General features: G+C 41.0%; 1 protein-coding gene across 3 annotated transcripts in view; it reads right to left on the bottom strand.

Moving 5' to 3' along the window:
* Positions 1-250: 250 nt before the first annotated feature.
* The window catches only part of LOC127640672 (ras association domain-containing protein 7-like), a 36,190-nt gene continuing 18,964 nt past the window's right edge, over positions 251-17,476 (bottom strand). Inside the window, exons 2-6 of one of the 3 annotated variants that reach the window (XM_052123365.1) lie at positions 11,810-11,970; positions 9,916-10,625; positions 6,196-6,370; positions 3,415-3,501; positions 251-928 (exon numbers count right to left, since the gene is read on the bottom strand). In XM_052123365.1, the coding sequence (XP_051979325.1) occupies positions 897-928; positions 3,415-3,501; positions 6,196-6,370; positions 9,916-10,625; positions 11,810-11,912 (1,107 nt within the window). In that variant the 5' untranslated portion in view covers positions 11,913-11,970 and the 3' untranslated portion in view covers positions 251-896. Of the gene's footprint in view, positions 929-3,414; positions 3,502-6,195; positions 6,371-9,765; positions 10,626-11,809; positions 11,971-17,476 lie in introns of all 3 variants that reach the window. The other 2 variants (XM_052123363.1, XM_052123364.1) reach the window with 2 other exon arrangements.

Here is a 17,476-nt window from a genome sequence, read left to right as displayed (position 1 = left end):
CCTTATTTAATAAACAGATAACACCTGTAACATTATACTTTTTTTACAAAACAGAAATATATACATATTCTTAATTAAAGGCTTGATTTTTAATAGACTTATCACTGGAAGTATGTGATAAGATTCTTTATCTTTCTGCATTTAATATATTGTCTATCACACAGTTCATAGTCTTTCTTAAACACGTCAGACTTTTGGAGAATACACGCTCCCGATAAGAGATTTATTAAACTGACACATAAATATACATTACAATTGTAGACCCATGATCATTATAATATTTACAATATACTGCATGCATATTATATATATATATATTATAGGCTATATTATGTTCTTCAACAGTTATGCTGCAGGTCCTTGAATCTGATTGGATGAGTGGCACTGAGCCCCTCCCTATTTGCATATCTCTGCTCGTCTGCGCTCACTGCATAGGGATTTTGATTTATCACTAATTTTGATTTCTTTATTGATTCAGTGACCACTTCTGTGTGTAACATGGAGACAAATGACTGTCTTTTCTGTAATGGGCAATTTATTCAATCACTGTTTCTCACTGCATAGCTGAAATAATGGAAGTGAATGGTTAATTCAAAAACACATTAGTTACAAAAGAAACAGCACAAGTTCAAAGCCAGTGAGCAGAGTCTCATTTAAAGAGTAGAAAAGCCTGATTGATCAAAGCCACAAGTCTTTATTGTTCTTAGACAATAGTAAAAGTTCTTGAGATAAAATCTTACAGTAATATTTTACAGTAAATACATGTTTTGAAATGTACCAAAAAGTAGTAAACATATAATTCATATATACAGTATTGGCGGCAGTTAATTAAGACATAGGTTTTGAAGAATACAGAAGAAAGTCATAACAAATCCTCAGCCCTGTGCTGCAGGTTTTTACTGCCAAGACGAATCCCTGGATGTCAGGACTGCAAGACACAGAACAGTACATTGAGTGACGCTTGTGATGTTGAGTAACACTTAAAGCAACCATGAAAGGCCTCAGATGCATTCCCATGCACACAGCAGCCAAGTGAGGACAGCAGGAAACTTCAAACTCAGAGAATGTTCAAATGTGTGTGTGTGTATTTGTGTGCGTTACACCCTGATCAGGATATTGTTGATAATCGGACAAACATTCTGTCTCGGTTTATGTGCATTAGATGATTGAGTAATGAAAGCTCTTAGGCGTGGATAATGTGTGGACATGTTTTTAAAATATCATCCAAAATGTGGTGTTCTTTGGAAATAGCAAATACACAGCCATTCCAGCACTCACAGTGTCCCAAAATCAATAGTAAATCAGTACCATTGACTTAATGAACTCCACTCACTTTCATAAATGTTCTTATGCTGTCAAATTTCAAAGTACTAGTTGTGTCATGGAATAGCACATGAACCTGAGCTCATGAAAATGATGTGAGTGTGGCAACATTTTTGCAAAATTATATTATGTGGGCCCTTATGCACATGGTGGCAGTCCCGAGGTGAAATGTCCACTGGGTGGTGATAAAAGCGAGCTACATTTACGCCCAAACAGATGAGGTTTAAAAGGTTAATGCTTTACTGAGGTTTAAATGATCAAAGCCTACCTCCCTACCCTAAACCGTCAAATTAAACCTAACTTACATTGTCATAAAAAGCAAATATGAGATTAAAACAAACTCAAACTGTGTTTACAGTAATGCATTTATAATGGAAGTCTATGGGGCAAGTGTAGCAAAAAACAAAACTTTAAACCACTAATGAATTCTTCCCTACAAAAATATGTGTAGCTGTAAAGTTGTTTAACCCTTCCTTGGCCTTGCAGAACATTCGGACACATTCAGAACCATTTTAAAAACAGGTCAAAATTACCCGCAACACCAAGGAATCGTTAAATCATATTTTTAGTGGTGGGACTACCTTTCTAGGCAAATGAACTGCTGGTTATGGGTTACAGACAAATACAATAGTTTTTACAGCTTTATTAATTAACTTTAACTTTATTAATAAAGCTTCTCCTCTATTGAACACGGAACATTCCTGCACTCACTCATTCATACACAGCTGCTCTATAAATCAGCAGAACAGCTGGTGGGACTCACAATGCACAATGTGAGGACACCAGACTGGGACAGAAGAGAAGACCAAGAAAAAGCAGGATAGAACTCATGGGAAGTTTGTAGAAACACTTTAGTTTTCATATTTTAAGTCAAGTTACATCTTCAGATGCCGAAATTTAATCCGACATTCACATTCAGTGAACAGCTTCAGCTATGACGTTTTTAGCAACTTGTGAAGATGTAATTGATCCCACTATCCCATTAACTAAAGTGTTGAGAATGGCACAAGTTATGGTAACACTTCTTTTTGAAAGGCACTTCATACTGACTTTGTAACTTTGAAAGTTTTATATTACATCCACATTTACAAAAACTCTTTAAAGGGATAGTACACCCAAAAATGAAAATTCTCTCATCATTTACAACCTCATGCCATCCCAGATGTGTATGACTTTCTTTCTACTGAACACAAATAAAGTTTCAGCTCTGTCGGTCCATACAAAGCAAGTGAATGGTGACCAGAACTCAGAAGCTCCAAAAAGCCCATAAAAGGTAGCATCACAGTAATCCATACTAGTCCAGTAGTTTAATCCATGTCTTCAGAAGTGAAATGATAGGTGTGGGTGAGAAACAGATCAATATTTAATTCACAATAATAAATCTCCACTTTCACATTCTTCTTCTTTGGTTTTTGCCTATTCACATTCATTGTGCATATCGCCACTTATTGGGCTGGGAAAAGAATTTATAGTAAAAAAGTATTTAAATATTGATCTGTATCACCAACACTGATAGTATGACTTCAGAAGATATGGATTTAACCACTGGATTACATTATGCTGACATTATGTGCTTTTTGGAGTTTCAAAATTCGGGCCACCATTCACTTGTATTGTATGGATCAACAGAGCTGAAATATTCTTCTAAAAATCTTAATTTGTGATCTGCAGATGAAAGAAAGTCATACACATCTGAGATGGCATGAGGGTGAGTAAATGACGAGAGTGTATTCATTTTTGGGTGTACTATCCCTTTAATCAGCGCTACTGCTGCTCTAATCAGCACATACTGTACATCAATAGCATTACTATACTGTACAGTGACTGTATATTTACAAATCAATTTCTGATTGACCTACATTTAAGTTGTGCAAATTAATTTGTAAAACCTTGACATGATGCCTTTCAGCTAAAGTGCTACAATAGTCGCATTTATGAAAAAAAGGGCTGTTAAAGAGGGCCACCATGCAGGCACCTTCACGCAGAAAGCGCTGCCACCACTGGGCATGGCAGGCTGGGGTTGCAGGGCAGGAGTAGGGCAAGGCAGGAAAGCAGCAGGCATCTGCGACAGCAGCCATCACACATACACACCCTCAGGGTTCAGGCTGGACACCAGGGGATGCTGCAGGTTGCGCGGGTGACCCAGGAACTGCTTGGCGGTGGGACGTGGGGGTGAGTCTGTAGGCATGTAAGAACAGAGTTTTCTTCTGTTGTGCTGAAAAAAATACTACTCTGTTTGAGCGTCACGACAACTAAGACATAAACTGAACAAGTTTCACAGTCATTTGACTAACAGAAATGGAATAATGTGTCCCTGAAAAAAGGGGGGGAAATCTCAAATGTAACAGTCAGTATCTGTGTGGCCACCAGCTGCATTAAGTACTGCAGTGCATCTCCTCATGGACTGGACCAGATTTGCCAGTTCTTGCTGTGAGATGTTACCCCACTCTTCCACCAAGGCACTTTCAAGTTCCTGGACATTTCTGGGGGGGGGGAATGGCCCTAGCCCTCACCCTCCGATCCAACAGGTCCCAGATGAGCTCAACGGGATTGAGATCCGGGCTCTTTGCTGGCCATGGCAGAACACTGACATTCCCGTCTTAAAGGAAATCACACACTGAATGAGCAGTATCTCTGGTGGCATTGTCATGCTGGAGATTCATGTCAGGATGAGCCTGCAGGAAGGGTACCACATGAGGGAGGAGGATGCCTTCCCTATAACGCACAGTATTGAGATTGCCTGCAATGACAACAAGCTCAGTCTGATGATGCTGTGACACACCGCCCCAGACCATGACGGACCCTTCACCTCCAAATCGATCCCGCTCCAGAGTACAGGCCTTGGTGTAACGCTCATTCCTTCAATGAAAAATGCGAGTTCGACTGTGGCAGGGCAGAGGGCGGGGCCGGGTCGTGATCGTACACACCCGGTCCCGTATTAGGCTAATCAAGCCTCCCGAGAGGGATAAAGGTCGACTGCAGAGGATCGTGCGGGAGAGAGATAGTTTACGGACATGTCCGTCACGTGTGTTTGTGTCCTTGTTTTAAGTTTCTCATTAAAATATTATTTACATCGTCAAGCCTGTTCTCTTCTCCTCCTTTCCATTGATCCCTTTACACTGGTGCCGAAACCTGGGAAGGAGTAGAGTTCTCGCCACTACTGTCCACCCAAACGGAGCAGCCGCGGCCATCTGCTGGGGGACAAGGAGCCCAGCCCCTGAAAGAGGACGATGGCCGCCGACCGCGAGGGGAGAAGGGGCTCCTAACCGACCGCCTGGAGCAGTCAGGGCCGCTGCCAGGGGCAGAGGAGTTCCCTACCAGCCGCTGAAATGCGGCAGGGTTTAAGACCGCCGACCGCGAGCGGGGAGGGCTCACTGCCGACCGCCTGGAGCGGGAGAACCGCTGCCAGGGGCGGGGGAGACCCTTTCTGTTCCCCGAGTACGTGGCGGGGCGTTCCGTCCGCCAGGGGCTGGAGGACTGCCTCTGATCCGCCTGGAGAGGCGCGGCTGTCGTCCGATAGAGGGTGGGGGATTGGCCGAGGAACAAGCTGTGGCATATCGGAGAACTGGCAAGTAAGAGATTTTTTTTTTTTTCATCTCTCTCTCCTCTCTCTCTCTCTATCTCTCACTGTCGCTCTGCATTGGCCTTTTCCCTCTCTTTTCAATTTTACAGTGTTTTTTGGGGGGGTACTACACTGTTACAGGAAGTACCCCCCCATTTTAATTATTTCTGTTTCCCTCCCCTTGTCCCCTCCCTCGTCCAGGTAGATGGGGTTGACCTGCCGGCAGACTAGGCTTAAAGCACGCCCTCCCCCAGGGAAGGGGGTGTACGTCAGGCCTGGGGCTCCCCAGCCTGAGAGAACGAGGGAGGAATGTGGCAGGGCGGAGGGCGGGGCCGGGTCGTGATCGTACACACCCGGTCCCGTATTAGGCTAATCAAGCCTCCCGAGAGGGATAAAATGTGTGTGTGTTTGTCTTTTGTTTAAGTTGGTAATTAAAATATTATTTACACTGTCAAGCCGGTTCTCCCCTCCTCCTTTCCATTGATCTCTTTACACCGACCATCACCCCATGTTAGACAAAACCGTGACTCGTGAGTGAAGAGCAATTTTTGCCAGTCCTGTCTGGTCCAGCGAAAGTGGGTTTGTGCCCATTGTGCGCATTGATGGTGATGTCTGGTAAGCAACTGCCTTACAACAGGCCTACAAGCCCTCAGTCCAGCCTCTCTCGGCCTATTGCGGACAGTCTGAGCACTGATGGAGGGATTGTGCGTTCCTGGTGTAACTCGGGCAGTTGTTGTTGCCATCCTGTACCTGTCCTGCAGGTGAGATATTCGGATGTACCGATCCTGTGCAGGTGTTGTTGCTCGTTGTCGGCCACTGTTAGGATGATCAGCTGTACTTCCTGTCTCCCTGTAGCGCTGTCTTAGGCGTCTCACAGTACGGACATTGTAATTTATTGCCCTGGCCACATCTGCAGTCCTCATGCCTCCATGCAGCATGCCTAAGGCATGTTCACGCAGATGAGCAGGCATCTTTCTTTTGGAGTTTTTCCCAGAGTCAGTAGAAAGGTCTCTTTAGTGTCCTAAGTTTTTATAACTGTGACCTTAATTGCCTACCGTCTGTAAGCTGTTAGTGTCTTAACAATCGTTCCACAAGTGCATGTTCATTAATTGATTAAAACATTGTTTTACCTTTTACTCTTCAGTAAAGTAATTTGGATTTTTACAAAATGATCTTTAAAATAAAGTGTCTTGAAAAAGGGACGTTTCTATCTGAGTTTCTGTACCTGCAGTAGATTTAGTGTGAGTGTGTGTGTGTGTGTGTGTGTGTGTGTGTGTGTGTGTGTGTGTGTGTGTGTGTGTGTGCCATACCATTGTCTCTGTGTTTGTCCAGCAGTTGTTGAATCAGATCCAGTTGTTCTGAATGTTCACTGGGGTCTGTACAAAGTTGAGTGTGTGTCGGCAGGGCTCCAGCTTGCTGGATAAACTGCTGCAAATTACACTGCCTTAGCTCCTTATTCAACTCGTCCACTTCCTCCTGCTTAGCCTACACACACACACACACACCCACACACAACTTTTAGGACCATTACAATTTTTTACATTGTGACTTTATTTTCATGACAGTTTGTATATTTTACACCCAATTTTCATTACTGCAGTGAAAAAAATAGATGGTCATTGTGATATTCTCATTACTGAAATTTGAAGAAAAAAAATATTATTTATATTGTAATATTTTTATACAGAAATCTCCATTTTCTGTTTAAAATGGTGGAGGACATTGCGGTTTCTATAGTGATCGACTCTTGCACACCAGCTACCACGAAATAGGGAGAAATACCCCCGCTTGGATGCTATTTTTTCACTGAGAAAGCTGGCCTTCAGAAAGCTGACAGCATCTCTGCTTGGGTGTGGCAACAGGTGATTGCACGCGCTCTGTCTGTCTGTCTGTCTCTCTCTCACTCCCTCTCTCTCTCGCTCTCTCTCTCTCTCTCTCTCACACACATCCATCCATCCATCCATCCATCCATCCTGGTTTTATATAACTTGTTCGAAACAGCACAAGCCGTGATACTATTTCAGAAGTGAAATTTTTTAATGAATAATTTTTGCATAATTTGTTTTGAACAAGAAACGGCAGATACTGATTGGTCGCATAATAAAGTAGTTCCATGCACAAATGCGTTTTTTAGGGATGTCCCGATCCGATACCTAGATCGGTATCGCATCGATACTGACGTTTTTAGATGGATCGGGTATCAGTCCGACGAGCCCGACCCAAATCCGATACTGTGTTAGTCATGTTCGTTACTGTCAAGCTTAAAAAATGACATAAAAGAACTGTTAAAACACCATTAAAGCGGTTCATATGACTAGTGCATTTTATTCAAAGCCACTTGAAGCCACGTGATAGCTCTGTGAATTGCAATAGGCTGTGTTTAATAAGTAAACATATATGTTCTTGCACGCGCAGCTTCAGCGCGGTAGTGAATGGCGCTTTTACACACACGCGCATGGCATATTTATAGCCTTCACCCGTGCACAATATTTGTGCGCTACAAACGAACATCTCAGATGTAGATGCTCAGCAGTTCGGTTCACTTATAATATGGACTTAGAAAGGCACTGGAGGTGCATTTAACCAGAATTTAATTAAGAAGCGAATTAAACTGTGAATAAAAAGGGTGAGGGTTTAAAAGTTAAAGCTGTCACGGGAGACTCACGGAGAGGCAGAGATATGAACTCAGTAGCAGGGTTTATTGAGCAGAGGATTGAAACAGTGATGTAAATATTGTGAGTAAATTCAGTTAAGCAGAGTGGCAAACAGCAGGTAAGTAATATCCAGACAGTGTATAGATATGATGAAAGAGATAACTCAAAACAATTTTATGATACATGCAGGCAATAATGAAGACACATGATTGACATAGTAGAAAGTTCTGGAGTCTCAGAAATACTATCGATGAGAACAGGCACAGAGTGAGTGAGTGAGTGAGTGAGTGTGTGTGAGAGAGAGAGAGAGAGAGAGAGTGTGTGTGTGTGAGCGCGTGCGAAAGCGGGGTATTTATTTATGCAGTCATTGATTAGCCACTAATGATATGCACGTGCGTGTAATCAGAACTCAGGGAGTGCCAGTATGCTAGTTAATAATAAAGTGTTTCTTAAGCTATACATTTATATTGAAATAATGTGTAGTTAACAGTTTGTTTTTCTTTACATAGCCTATTAAAGAGTACACCCAATTATTTCCACACAATACTGTAAAGATATTATAAACTGATTATGTAAAAAAACAACACTGTATCGGATCGGGATCGGTATCGGCCAATACTGAGATTTCCGATATCGGAATCGGATCGGAAGTGGAAAAAGTGGTATCGGGACATCCCTAGCGTTTTTATGACTGTATTCAGTTTTTCCTAATTTTTTTACATTTATTTGTTCATTGAACTGTTGTATATAAGCAATATCACACTCGCAATCGGGCCATATTGCACTCTTGCCCGAGTGATATTGCTTTTATATATATATATATAATTGATTTGAGGTTAAATATGACCAGGACATTTTCTTGACAAGATATGTTGGTATGTCTACTGAAAATCAACAGTACAGCAACAACCTCTAGCAATTTAATCAACGTCAATGTAAATGCCCTTTGATATTCCGATAATTAAAAATCTGACAGGAGATGTTGAACATTCTAGAGTGATTAATTTTATGTTCTATTCATTGGATTATATATAATTACATAATATGTTTGTAAAATTGGATATGGAATCAATTCAATACTTTGTCATTTATATAATTAATCCATGTCAGTTATAAAAAAAAAAAAAATCATGTTATTCATGTTAACAAATGCATGCAATCTAACTCAAGTTGCTTAAGTGACATGGTAACAATGTAGGAGCTGTTCATTGTCGCAATTCCACTGACAACCACAAGCAGGCGCCATGTTTCATGAAAACAACCAAGGCAGCAAATTTGTGCCCTATGGCTCTATTTAGTCATCTCTGGATTTGTCCTCTATGGGTAAGTTTGACAAATTGCAGAAAGTAAACTCAACTTGTGTAACAAGATAAGCCAAATACAAAGGTAAATACAAAGTGGCATACTCCAGTAATCACCTGACTTAATCTTTGAAAACTATGATTATTCATCATCTGCTGGTGAAGGAAAATTCCTACTACTCATGTAAGGCTTATTTTATGGGAATAGAATCTGATTATGTATATAATGCACAGGATATAAAAAAGAATTATATCTGTTATAATGCACAGGAAATAATGCAGACGTACATCTGTGTACAAATAACATCACTTGTTTATTTACACACAACCGTTTGATTGAAAGATAAAAGCAAATGCTAAGGGTGTGAATTTATTCTCTGTTTGTGGTCTCCACCAAGGGAACTGCATATTTGTAGAACTGCAGCCAATAGAGCTTTACAGTCTGAATCCAAAAGCAAAACCCATTCATTTTTTTAAAACCGTGTTTAATAAGAATTCCTGCTGAAAAACTACACTACCCATGATCCTGAAGAGAAAGATCCACCAATCAGCGTATTGTGGCAAACAAGCAGGTAAGATAAGCTCTGTAGTGACTGCCCACTCCCATGACTCACTTCAGGTGATACAATCAAGTAGGTGTCCTTACACTCTCAAACTACTTATATTAGTATATTTTTAAATGTATATTTTGACATAAAATTCAAATTAAAAATGTAAATATTGTTTTTATACTTCTAATCAACAACTTCACTAAATAAAAAATAAAGATTTACCTCAGAGCTGGTTGTTTTGGTTCATGGCTTAGAAATCTTTTAAAATTTATGGGAAAAACACTTCTTGAACCAAGACAGCTAAAACTGTGGGCAGGCACTCTTGTGCTCTATACCTACAAACTTCTCTTCAGAGCCACACCCTCTCTGCTTACCTTCAGCAGAGTCTCCACCCTCCCCAGAGCCTTCTCGAGTTCTACAAGTTCTGCCTCCAACTCCTCCCTGTGTTTTTGTCTACTCTGAAGATCTGCCTTGACTACCAACAATGAGTCTTTTGGATCAGCTTGGCTGGGTATTATTTTCACCTCCAGACTTTCCTTCTGAAGATCCTTCTCAAGTTGCATGGCACGAGTGTGGAATTCGTGCATCTTTTGTCCGCAATCATCTAGTTTAGTGTGCAGCTTTCCTAACCTTCGCTTCATCCCCCTCTCCCGCTCGGACTCCACCCTTAGCTCCTCTTCCCAGAACTCCTCATTCACCAGCTCTTGCTGGTTCTTCCATAGTGCCTTCTCCAGAACATCCATTTCTGCATGCAGAGATGACTTGTTAGTAGGCAACTGTTCCAAAGTCTTGCATTCCCTCCCTAGGGTCACCAGCTGGGACTCCAAACCACGTAGCTGCTCCTGCTGATGGAGAACATGCCGCAACAGCTCCTCTTTGGACAGCCCGGGCAGGTATGTGCCGTGAGGAATTGGGGATGCCCTTTGCTCAGGAGAGGGTGTTTTGCGAGAGTCCTTAGATTTCGTATGAGGAGAACTGGAAGGGCCTAGGTTGAAGGTTAAGGAATTTTTAGGCAATTCTCTTTTGGGTTCAGGTGTAGAGGGCTTGAGCGGGAGGGTGTGGTTGTGCAGATTTTTTTCTTCACTGCTGCTTGGGCCCGTCCGCCGCAGGAAGAATTGCACCTCGTTGCTGTGCTGGCCAAGTTTGGCTAGGGACTCCAGTGGACGCTCATTGGCCAGAAGTTGGCGCTCAGTGTCCCTCAGCCTTTGAATGAGAACGTAACGACCCGTTTGGCCTATAAAGACAACAGGGGTAGTAAGACAAAACTTAAAGACAAAACTCCTCTAAAAGGAGCCTACAACAGGGCTACTCAGTTGTGTTCCTGTAGGGCCATGTCCTGAAAATGTATCTCCAACCTTAATCAAACAAACCTAATCCAGCTAAATAAGGTCCTCAAGATTAGCAGATATCTCAAATGCCCCAAGTTGTACACTAGAGTTAACGTTGCATCAGAGAATGAATATATTAACAGGAATGGTGCATCGAAAAAATGGAGAGGCAAAACGCAGGTTTGCTAAAGTGACGTTCTGTCATGTAATGAAAAGTTGAGAACATTTCACACTCTGCAGTTGACACATTCATGTATGTCAAATGCTTTATCTGAGCTTCCCTAGTGTGTAAGCTCCATAACAGGCACTATTTGGTTCAGTTAAAGGGTGAGGAAATGGTTAGGGCCTCAACAGTGTGCCAGGAACAATTCGCAGCAGCTTCCTGCAAAGGGCTCAGGATTACTTGACATTTACAGGCAGGTGTACAGAAGAAGGGTTAAAAGTAAACTCTACAAGACGTGGCCCTTCGGGAATTAAATAAACAGACTCAGCATTTGACAGAGTTTCATTTAAATGCTTAAAAATATATCAAGATTACTTGCACTAGAATTATTACCGGGACAATACCCTGAAGCTAGGACTTCCCTAGGGTTAAGTGTTTTGCTCAAAGACACGACAGCAATAGCTCATGGATCACCACCTTGTAGGATTCAAATCTACATCCTACTGGCTACCAGCCCAGATCATCGGCTACTTAAGGCACATTTTAGTTTAGTTTTCTGCTTGCCACTACGTCTTGTGACCAATGACAACAATGCAAATTTTGCTATCAGCAAAGTATGTGTGGACTGTCTGCGTGCAGCCCAGTTGTTTTAGACAAGTGGATAGTCCGTGTCTGTGCATGTCGTCTACACATGCACCTGCCCTTGACTGTACTAAAACAGTATCACAAATCAGTCATAGTGTGCATGCGTTGAACGTGTCTGTTTTAACTTTGAAAGGCTGAAAGGATAGCCTGTTAGCCACACTACCCATTCTAAAAGGCAAGTTAATGTTTACACAGCAATCACAATACCTATTCTTTCTGGATTTGTTTTTGAAGAAGTGGATTGTAAGAGATGAACCAGAGTTTATTCTCAGAGATACTTACCAATGGCTTGGGCAAGTGCAATGACCACGTCCTGGCAAGATGTCTCCTCTGATAAGCCACAAACCACTCGTACCACTCCATCCACCCACACCTTTAGCTCCATCAGAGACACAGAAACAAAAGGAGAGCTCACATCAGCAGTGCATGGTAACGTCTGGATTCTGAAATGACAAAACAGCAATAGTGGTGAGTTAATGCAATGTGTTTTCCTTCTTTTTATTAATTTTAGCTTAATTAGCTCTTTCTGCAAAGCTTTTTTCTGTTCCACGGAAGAAGAAGAAAAGTCACATGGGGTTGAAATAACATGTGGGTGAGTAAACGATGACAACATTATTTTGGGGGGGCAAACTATTCCTTTAAAACACTGTCCAAAGACCTCAAATCAAGTCCACAAATACTATCTATAAAGAACAATCAAGCCACCTTCTCTACTTTATCTCGATCTCTCTTTTGGATTGCAGAAACCTTACAGGATTTTAAGTCATGAGACATGAAATTGTGATGAACTTCAGTTCCAGTGGGTAAGCAAATTTCAAGAGTTATTAATAGCAGGAGGCTGATAGACTCTGAAGCATAGCTCTGCTCCAATTAAATGCACTGCTGGCTCTCTTCAAATGTGTTTGGGCAAATTAGTGCTTAAGGGAACAGACAGGCAGGCAGAACGTAGTTGTTCAGAGACATCATGTGCTTGTTGTACATGTGTCTGACTCCACTTTGAAGCCCCACAGCAGGTAGGGTAAGATGTAGCATCCAAGGTAGGTAAGGTAAGATGTAGCATCCAAGCCTTATAGCTGCACAACAGGTATAGAATGAAGCCCTGTCCATGAGATTAAAGGGATAGTTCACCCAAAAAATTTAATAATTTATTTGCCTTCATGTTACAAACCTGTATGACTTTTTCAGCCTAACATCTCCATTTGAATTCCATAGAAGAAGAAAAAGGCATATTTGTTCGGAACAACATGATGGTGAGTAAATGATGACAGAATTTACATTTGTGAGTGAATTATTCCTTTAATAAGACTAGGACATAATGAATGTTGGCTCTGTGCACTTTAACTGCTACAAATTATGCCCTTTGTAAAGAAATGATTGGGTAACGTCTACCACATTAACTTATGAAAACATTCAATAGCAGCGCTAAGCTACATAGCAGACCACTTAACAGCAGCCAGTGCCTAGTACCAAATGATAAATGCACTATGTCCGGGCCATTTAAAGACAAGTTTAGAGAGGAATTAAACAGTATAAAAGCGAGAGAGCAGTGTTTTAAAGACTCTGTGACAAGAACTTTTTGAACTCTCAACAAAGCTATTCTTTGTGTAACAGAAGTGTTGAATGCAAGTTTACAAATTAGATCTTTTGAAATTCCCAGTATTTGAGCCAGTCTAAATAAATGATTATCAGCTACCCTGAAATTGATTAGTAAGGCCACAAATACCAAGTTTATAATAAATTTGCTTTGTGTTTGCACCTTATCAGCATAAAAATGTTCATTGCTTTCTAGCAGAAATATCAATACATAGATTATTAATCAGCACGTTGTTTTCTCGATATATATATTAACATTAGCCAAAATTTAAATTAGGAACCTAATTTGTGTGCTGTCAGTTGGCATTCAATTTAATGTAGTCTGGTGTAATAGGTCTGGGAGACCACAAGGGGGTGACATGACATTTACTGTACTTAATACTAAAGGACGCGTTGATGCGGTGCAGGTAGCATTCCAAAGTTAAGAATGAACAAAATGACATTGATGAGTTTGCAGGTTAGCAAATGAAACTAGTTACTATGCAAACTAATGCTGACATTTATTCAGTAGTTCACAAGTTATTGTAATCCTGCAGTTAGGATAAACACATGTGGCTTGTTGTCCCTGGTAGAGGGCTCGAGACTTGACCTGAGCTCGAATGCCCTCCCGGACTGGATTAGTATTGATGGAATAGATAGGAGGAGAATGGGATGCCATAAACTCTCAATGCAACATAGATAATCAGCTGTTTATATACTCTTACTATGGCTGTGTGATTGGTCTGATTAAATGAACTTGCTCCTTATGAACTTTGTGAATAAAGCTCCATTTCAGTAGTTTGCAAGTTAATGTAATCCTGCAGTGAGAATAGCATAAACACTATTCATTTCAGAATCCAGACGTTACCATGCACTGCTGATGTGAGCTCTCCTTTTGTTTCTGTGTCTCTGATGGAGCTAAAGGTGTGGGTGGATGGAGTGGTACGAGTGGTTTGTGGCTTATCAGAGGAGACATCTTGCCAGGACGTGGTCATTGCACTTGCCCAAGCCATTGGTAAGTATCTCTGAGAATAAACTCTGGTTCATGGCTTGCTGTCCCTGGCGGAGGGCTCGAGGCTTGAGACTTGACCTGAGCTTGAATGCCCCCCAAACAGCAAGCCGCTGGCATCGTAGCCTTGTGAGGTGCAGAAGTGATGTTTTGGAAGGAATAAGAGGAACCGATTGAATTCAATGATCAGCGAAGGAGTTCGCCGTTACATTATAACCCCTGCATTTGAATGGAATAAATCGCACTCCGAAGGGTATCTTGAAGGGAGAACAATCATGATATTCACGCTTAAAGATGACGAACGTAATCACTGAATGGATCACGCCCTAAACGAGCTGCGCGGCAAGGCAATAGCCTAGTTTCCATCCACCTTTCGTGCTATTTTGTTATCAACAAAGTGAAAATGCTTCTGCCTGTTTCCATTCAAATGGCCTTTTATCTAAAGCAGGTACAACCAATGCCCAAGCTAAATCTACAGCCTTGTTTATATAACTTTATAAACAACCAAAGGAGCTGGTAACAATCAATGTGGCATTCACAGCCACTGTGTCTGTTGGGCAAAACATTTTTTGTATCTTTTAACCCGTGTTAGATATGAAAACAGCACCTTTCTATTTTCCTGCTCCAATTTTCCTTTGCTCCACCACTGATCTACTAATGTCACTAAAGAAATTATATTTGACCCAAGTTATGAGATTGGTGTCTGAATTGAATGTAGTGAAATAAAACCAAAACAGCGTGCCTTCCTATTGCGTTCGCTGGCTCAACAAAACACATGGTGACTGATTAAGTCTGATTCATAACTAAATTTGTTACGAATTAGCAGGGACAACGAGGGAGACAAGGTTGAGGATCCAAACGCAGTATATTTATTAATTAAACAAACACAAAGGAACACCCGCGATGGGGAAATAAACATGAACAGAGCACAAGGGCAGGAAACACAGAGCAGGCTTACAACATAAACTAACATTCATAACAACAAAACATTACTAACATTCAACGATCGACAGGGACTGAACAAACCGGCAGGGTATAAATACAAGACAGGACCAATTAACAACCAGAACTCAAAATGACATGATGAGGTGATGAACAGAAACCAATGGGAAACTAACGAGGACAGGTGAGAACAATGAACAATGAACACAATGGCTAACAAGACTATGGAGGTACAGAAGGTTCAAAAGTGAAAACTATGGAGTGACGAAAGTATCAAAATGGAAGACAAAAGGGAAACAGTAAAACAGGACAAGGTCATACGTTACAGAATTACTCTTATGAGCTGGTACTTTTAAAACAGATTCACCAGCTCACGAGTTCTCGTTTTGAATCAGTTTGGCAAATCCTTCACTGGGCCATTTGTATAATGCAATATGTAATGTAAAATGTCTCCCACTAACACGTGGCCAAACACAACCAATTTAGATGGGATGGCTTTCCCTGTCAGCCATTCTGTGGTTCTGATTTATTTTTCCTCATCAGTTCATCATTACATGCATGTGGTGCTGAGAAAGCAGGGATATTTGCTGAGAGTGTTGTGGAGTGTTTTGGTGTGTGTGTGTGAGGAGAGAGAATTAGTACTGTCTCTAATCATTATGCAGTAAGAAGTGATTTATTGGGATGGCATCTCCACCCCTGCTGCAGGGATGCAGCCTGACATTATCCAAGCCAATACACTTCAGTTGAAGCCATGAAAACTGATTTGCTACTTGCTAGTCAGAAGTAGGTGGTTTTATGGGCCGATAAGACCAAACACGATATTTCGCTGGACACAGTGTAATGAATACAACAGAGCGCAGGTATCTCGAGAAATGTTTTTAAAAGTTGACGTTCTTTTTAACCCGACATGGCATCTAAAACTTAAAACTCCTGTGCGAGATGAGGAAAAAACGAAGAGATGCGGCACAATGTTCACATTTTTTTACACAGAGAAACAATTGAAAAATGCATTCCGTGTCAACCAGTGGCCCCTGCAGCTGTACGACCGAACACACAGTGCGCACCATGAGTGCTCCAACTGACCTGAGAAATATTTACTCTCAGAATATTTAATCAATCATGAAGTGTGTTCTGTATTTCTGTTGGCGAATGAATAATTCTTTTGAGTCAGTTCTTTTCAGTGAATTGGCCAAACGGGCTTGCAAAATGGTCTGAATCGATTCGTGATTCAGTAAAATTCGTTCAGAGCTCTCTCTCACTGAATCATTTGGAGCAGTTTCTCACACAGTAAAACAGTATCAAGATATTTACGAACACAGAGAACAATACAGGGGACATTTACCTACAATCAACTGAAACAAAAGGCCGTCTTTTGGCCGTCTACCTGGATGAGGGAGGGGACAAGGGGAGGGCAACAAAAAAGAAAGTGGCATAATTCTATTGTACCAAATAAACAAAAACATTTTAAAAAAGAGAGGGAAAGACCAACACTGAGCGGCAGTGGGAGGGAGAGAGAGAGAGAGAGATAAAAAAAAAAATTGGCGGTTCTCCGATACACCGTAGCTTGGTCCTCGGCCACTCCTCCACCCTCTAATGCAGGGGTTCTCAACCTTTTGCAAGCTGGGCCCCCCCAAAGCTGGTTCATTGCAGTTGGGGCCCCAGTGCCCCCCGCCCCGCCCCATGCTTTATTGTTGTTATTATTATTATTATTATTATAATTGGCAGTAGCACCAGACTTCTAATGTGAGCTTGCAGGCATTATTATTATTATGAGTAGTAGTAGGCCTATCATCATTACTAGGCTATTGCTATATAATTATATGAGGTTACATGCTTTATTGTTGTTATTATTATTATTATTATTATTATTATTATTATTATTATTATTATTATTATTGGCAGTAGCACCAGACTTCTAATGTGAGCTTGCAGGCATTATTATTATTATTATTATTATGAGTAGTAGTAGGCCTATCATCATTACTAGGCTATTGCTATATAATTATATGAGGTTACATGCTTTATTGTTGTTATTATTATTATTATTATTATTATTATTATTATTATTATTGGCAGTAGCACCAGACTTCTAATGTGAGCTTGCAGGCATAATTAAGTTGGCTTGTGAGAGCCAACTTACTGAAATCCTATTTAAACTTATTATTATTATTATTATTATTATTCTGTCAAAAATTTACAACTCAAACTCCTCCTAGAGCTTTAACTCCACATACTCCAAACTCGGCTCAGACACTCAAACTGTTCTGACTCGGTATGCAATATCTTTTCTAACTGATCGGACTTATGGTTTTCCTAAAAATGACGATCAAACTCGGAAAAAACTACCATTGACTTAACATTGCGGAAAATTCAGATTTTCAAACTCCTCAACTGCCAAAAATTCAAATCTAAATCCCTTGAAACCA

This window comes from Xyrauchen texanus, chromosome 49 (genome assembly GCF_025860055.1).
Source record: "Xyrauchen texanus isolate HMW12.3.18 chromosome 49, RBS_HiC_50CHRs, whole genome shotgun sequence".
NCBI lineage: Eukaryota > Metazoa > Chordata > Actinopteri > Cypriniformes > Catostomidae > Xyrauchen > Xyrauchen texanus.
This window is presented reverse-complemented; position numbering and strand designations above follow the sequence as displayed.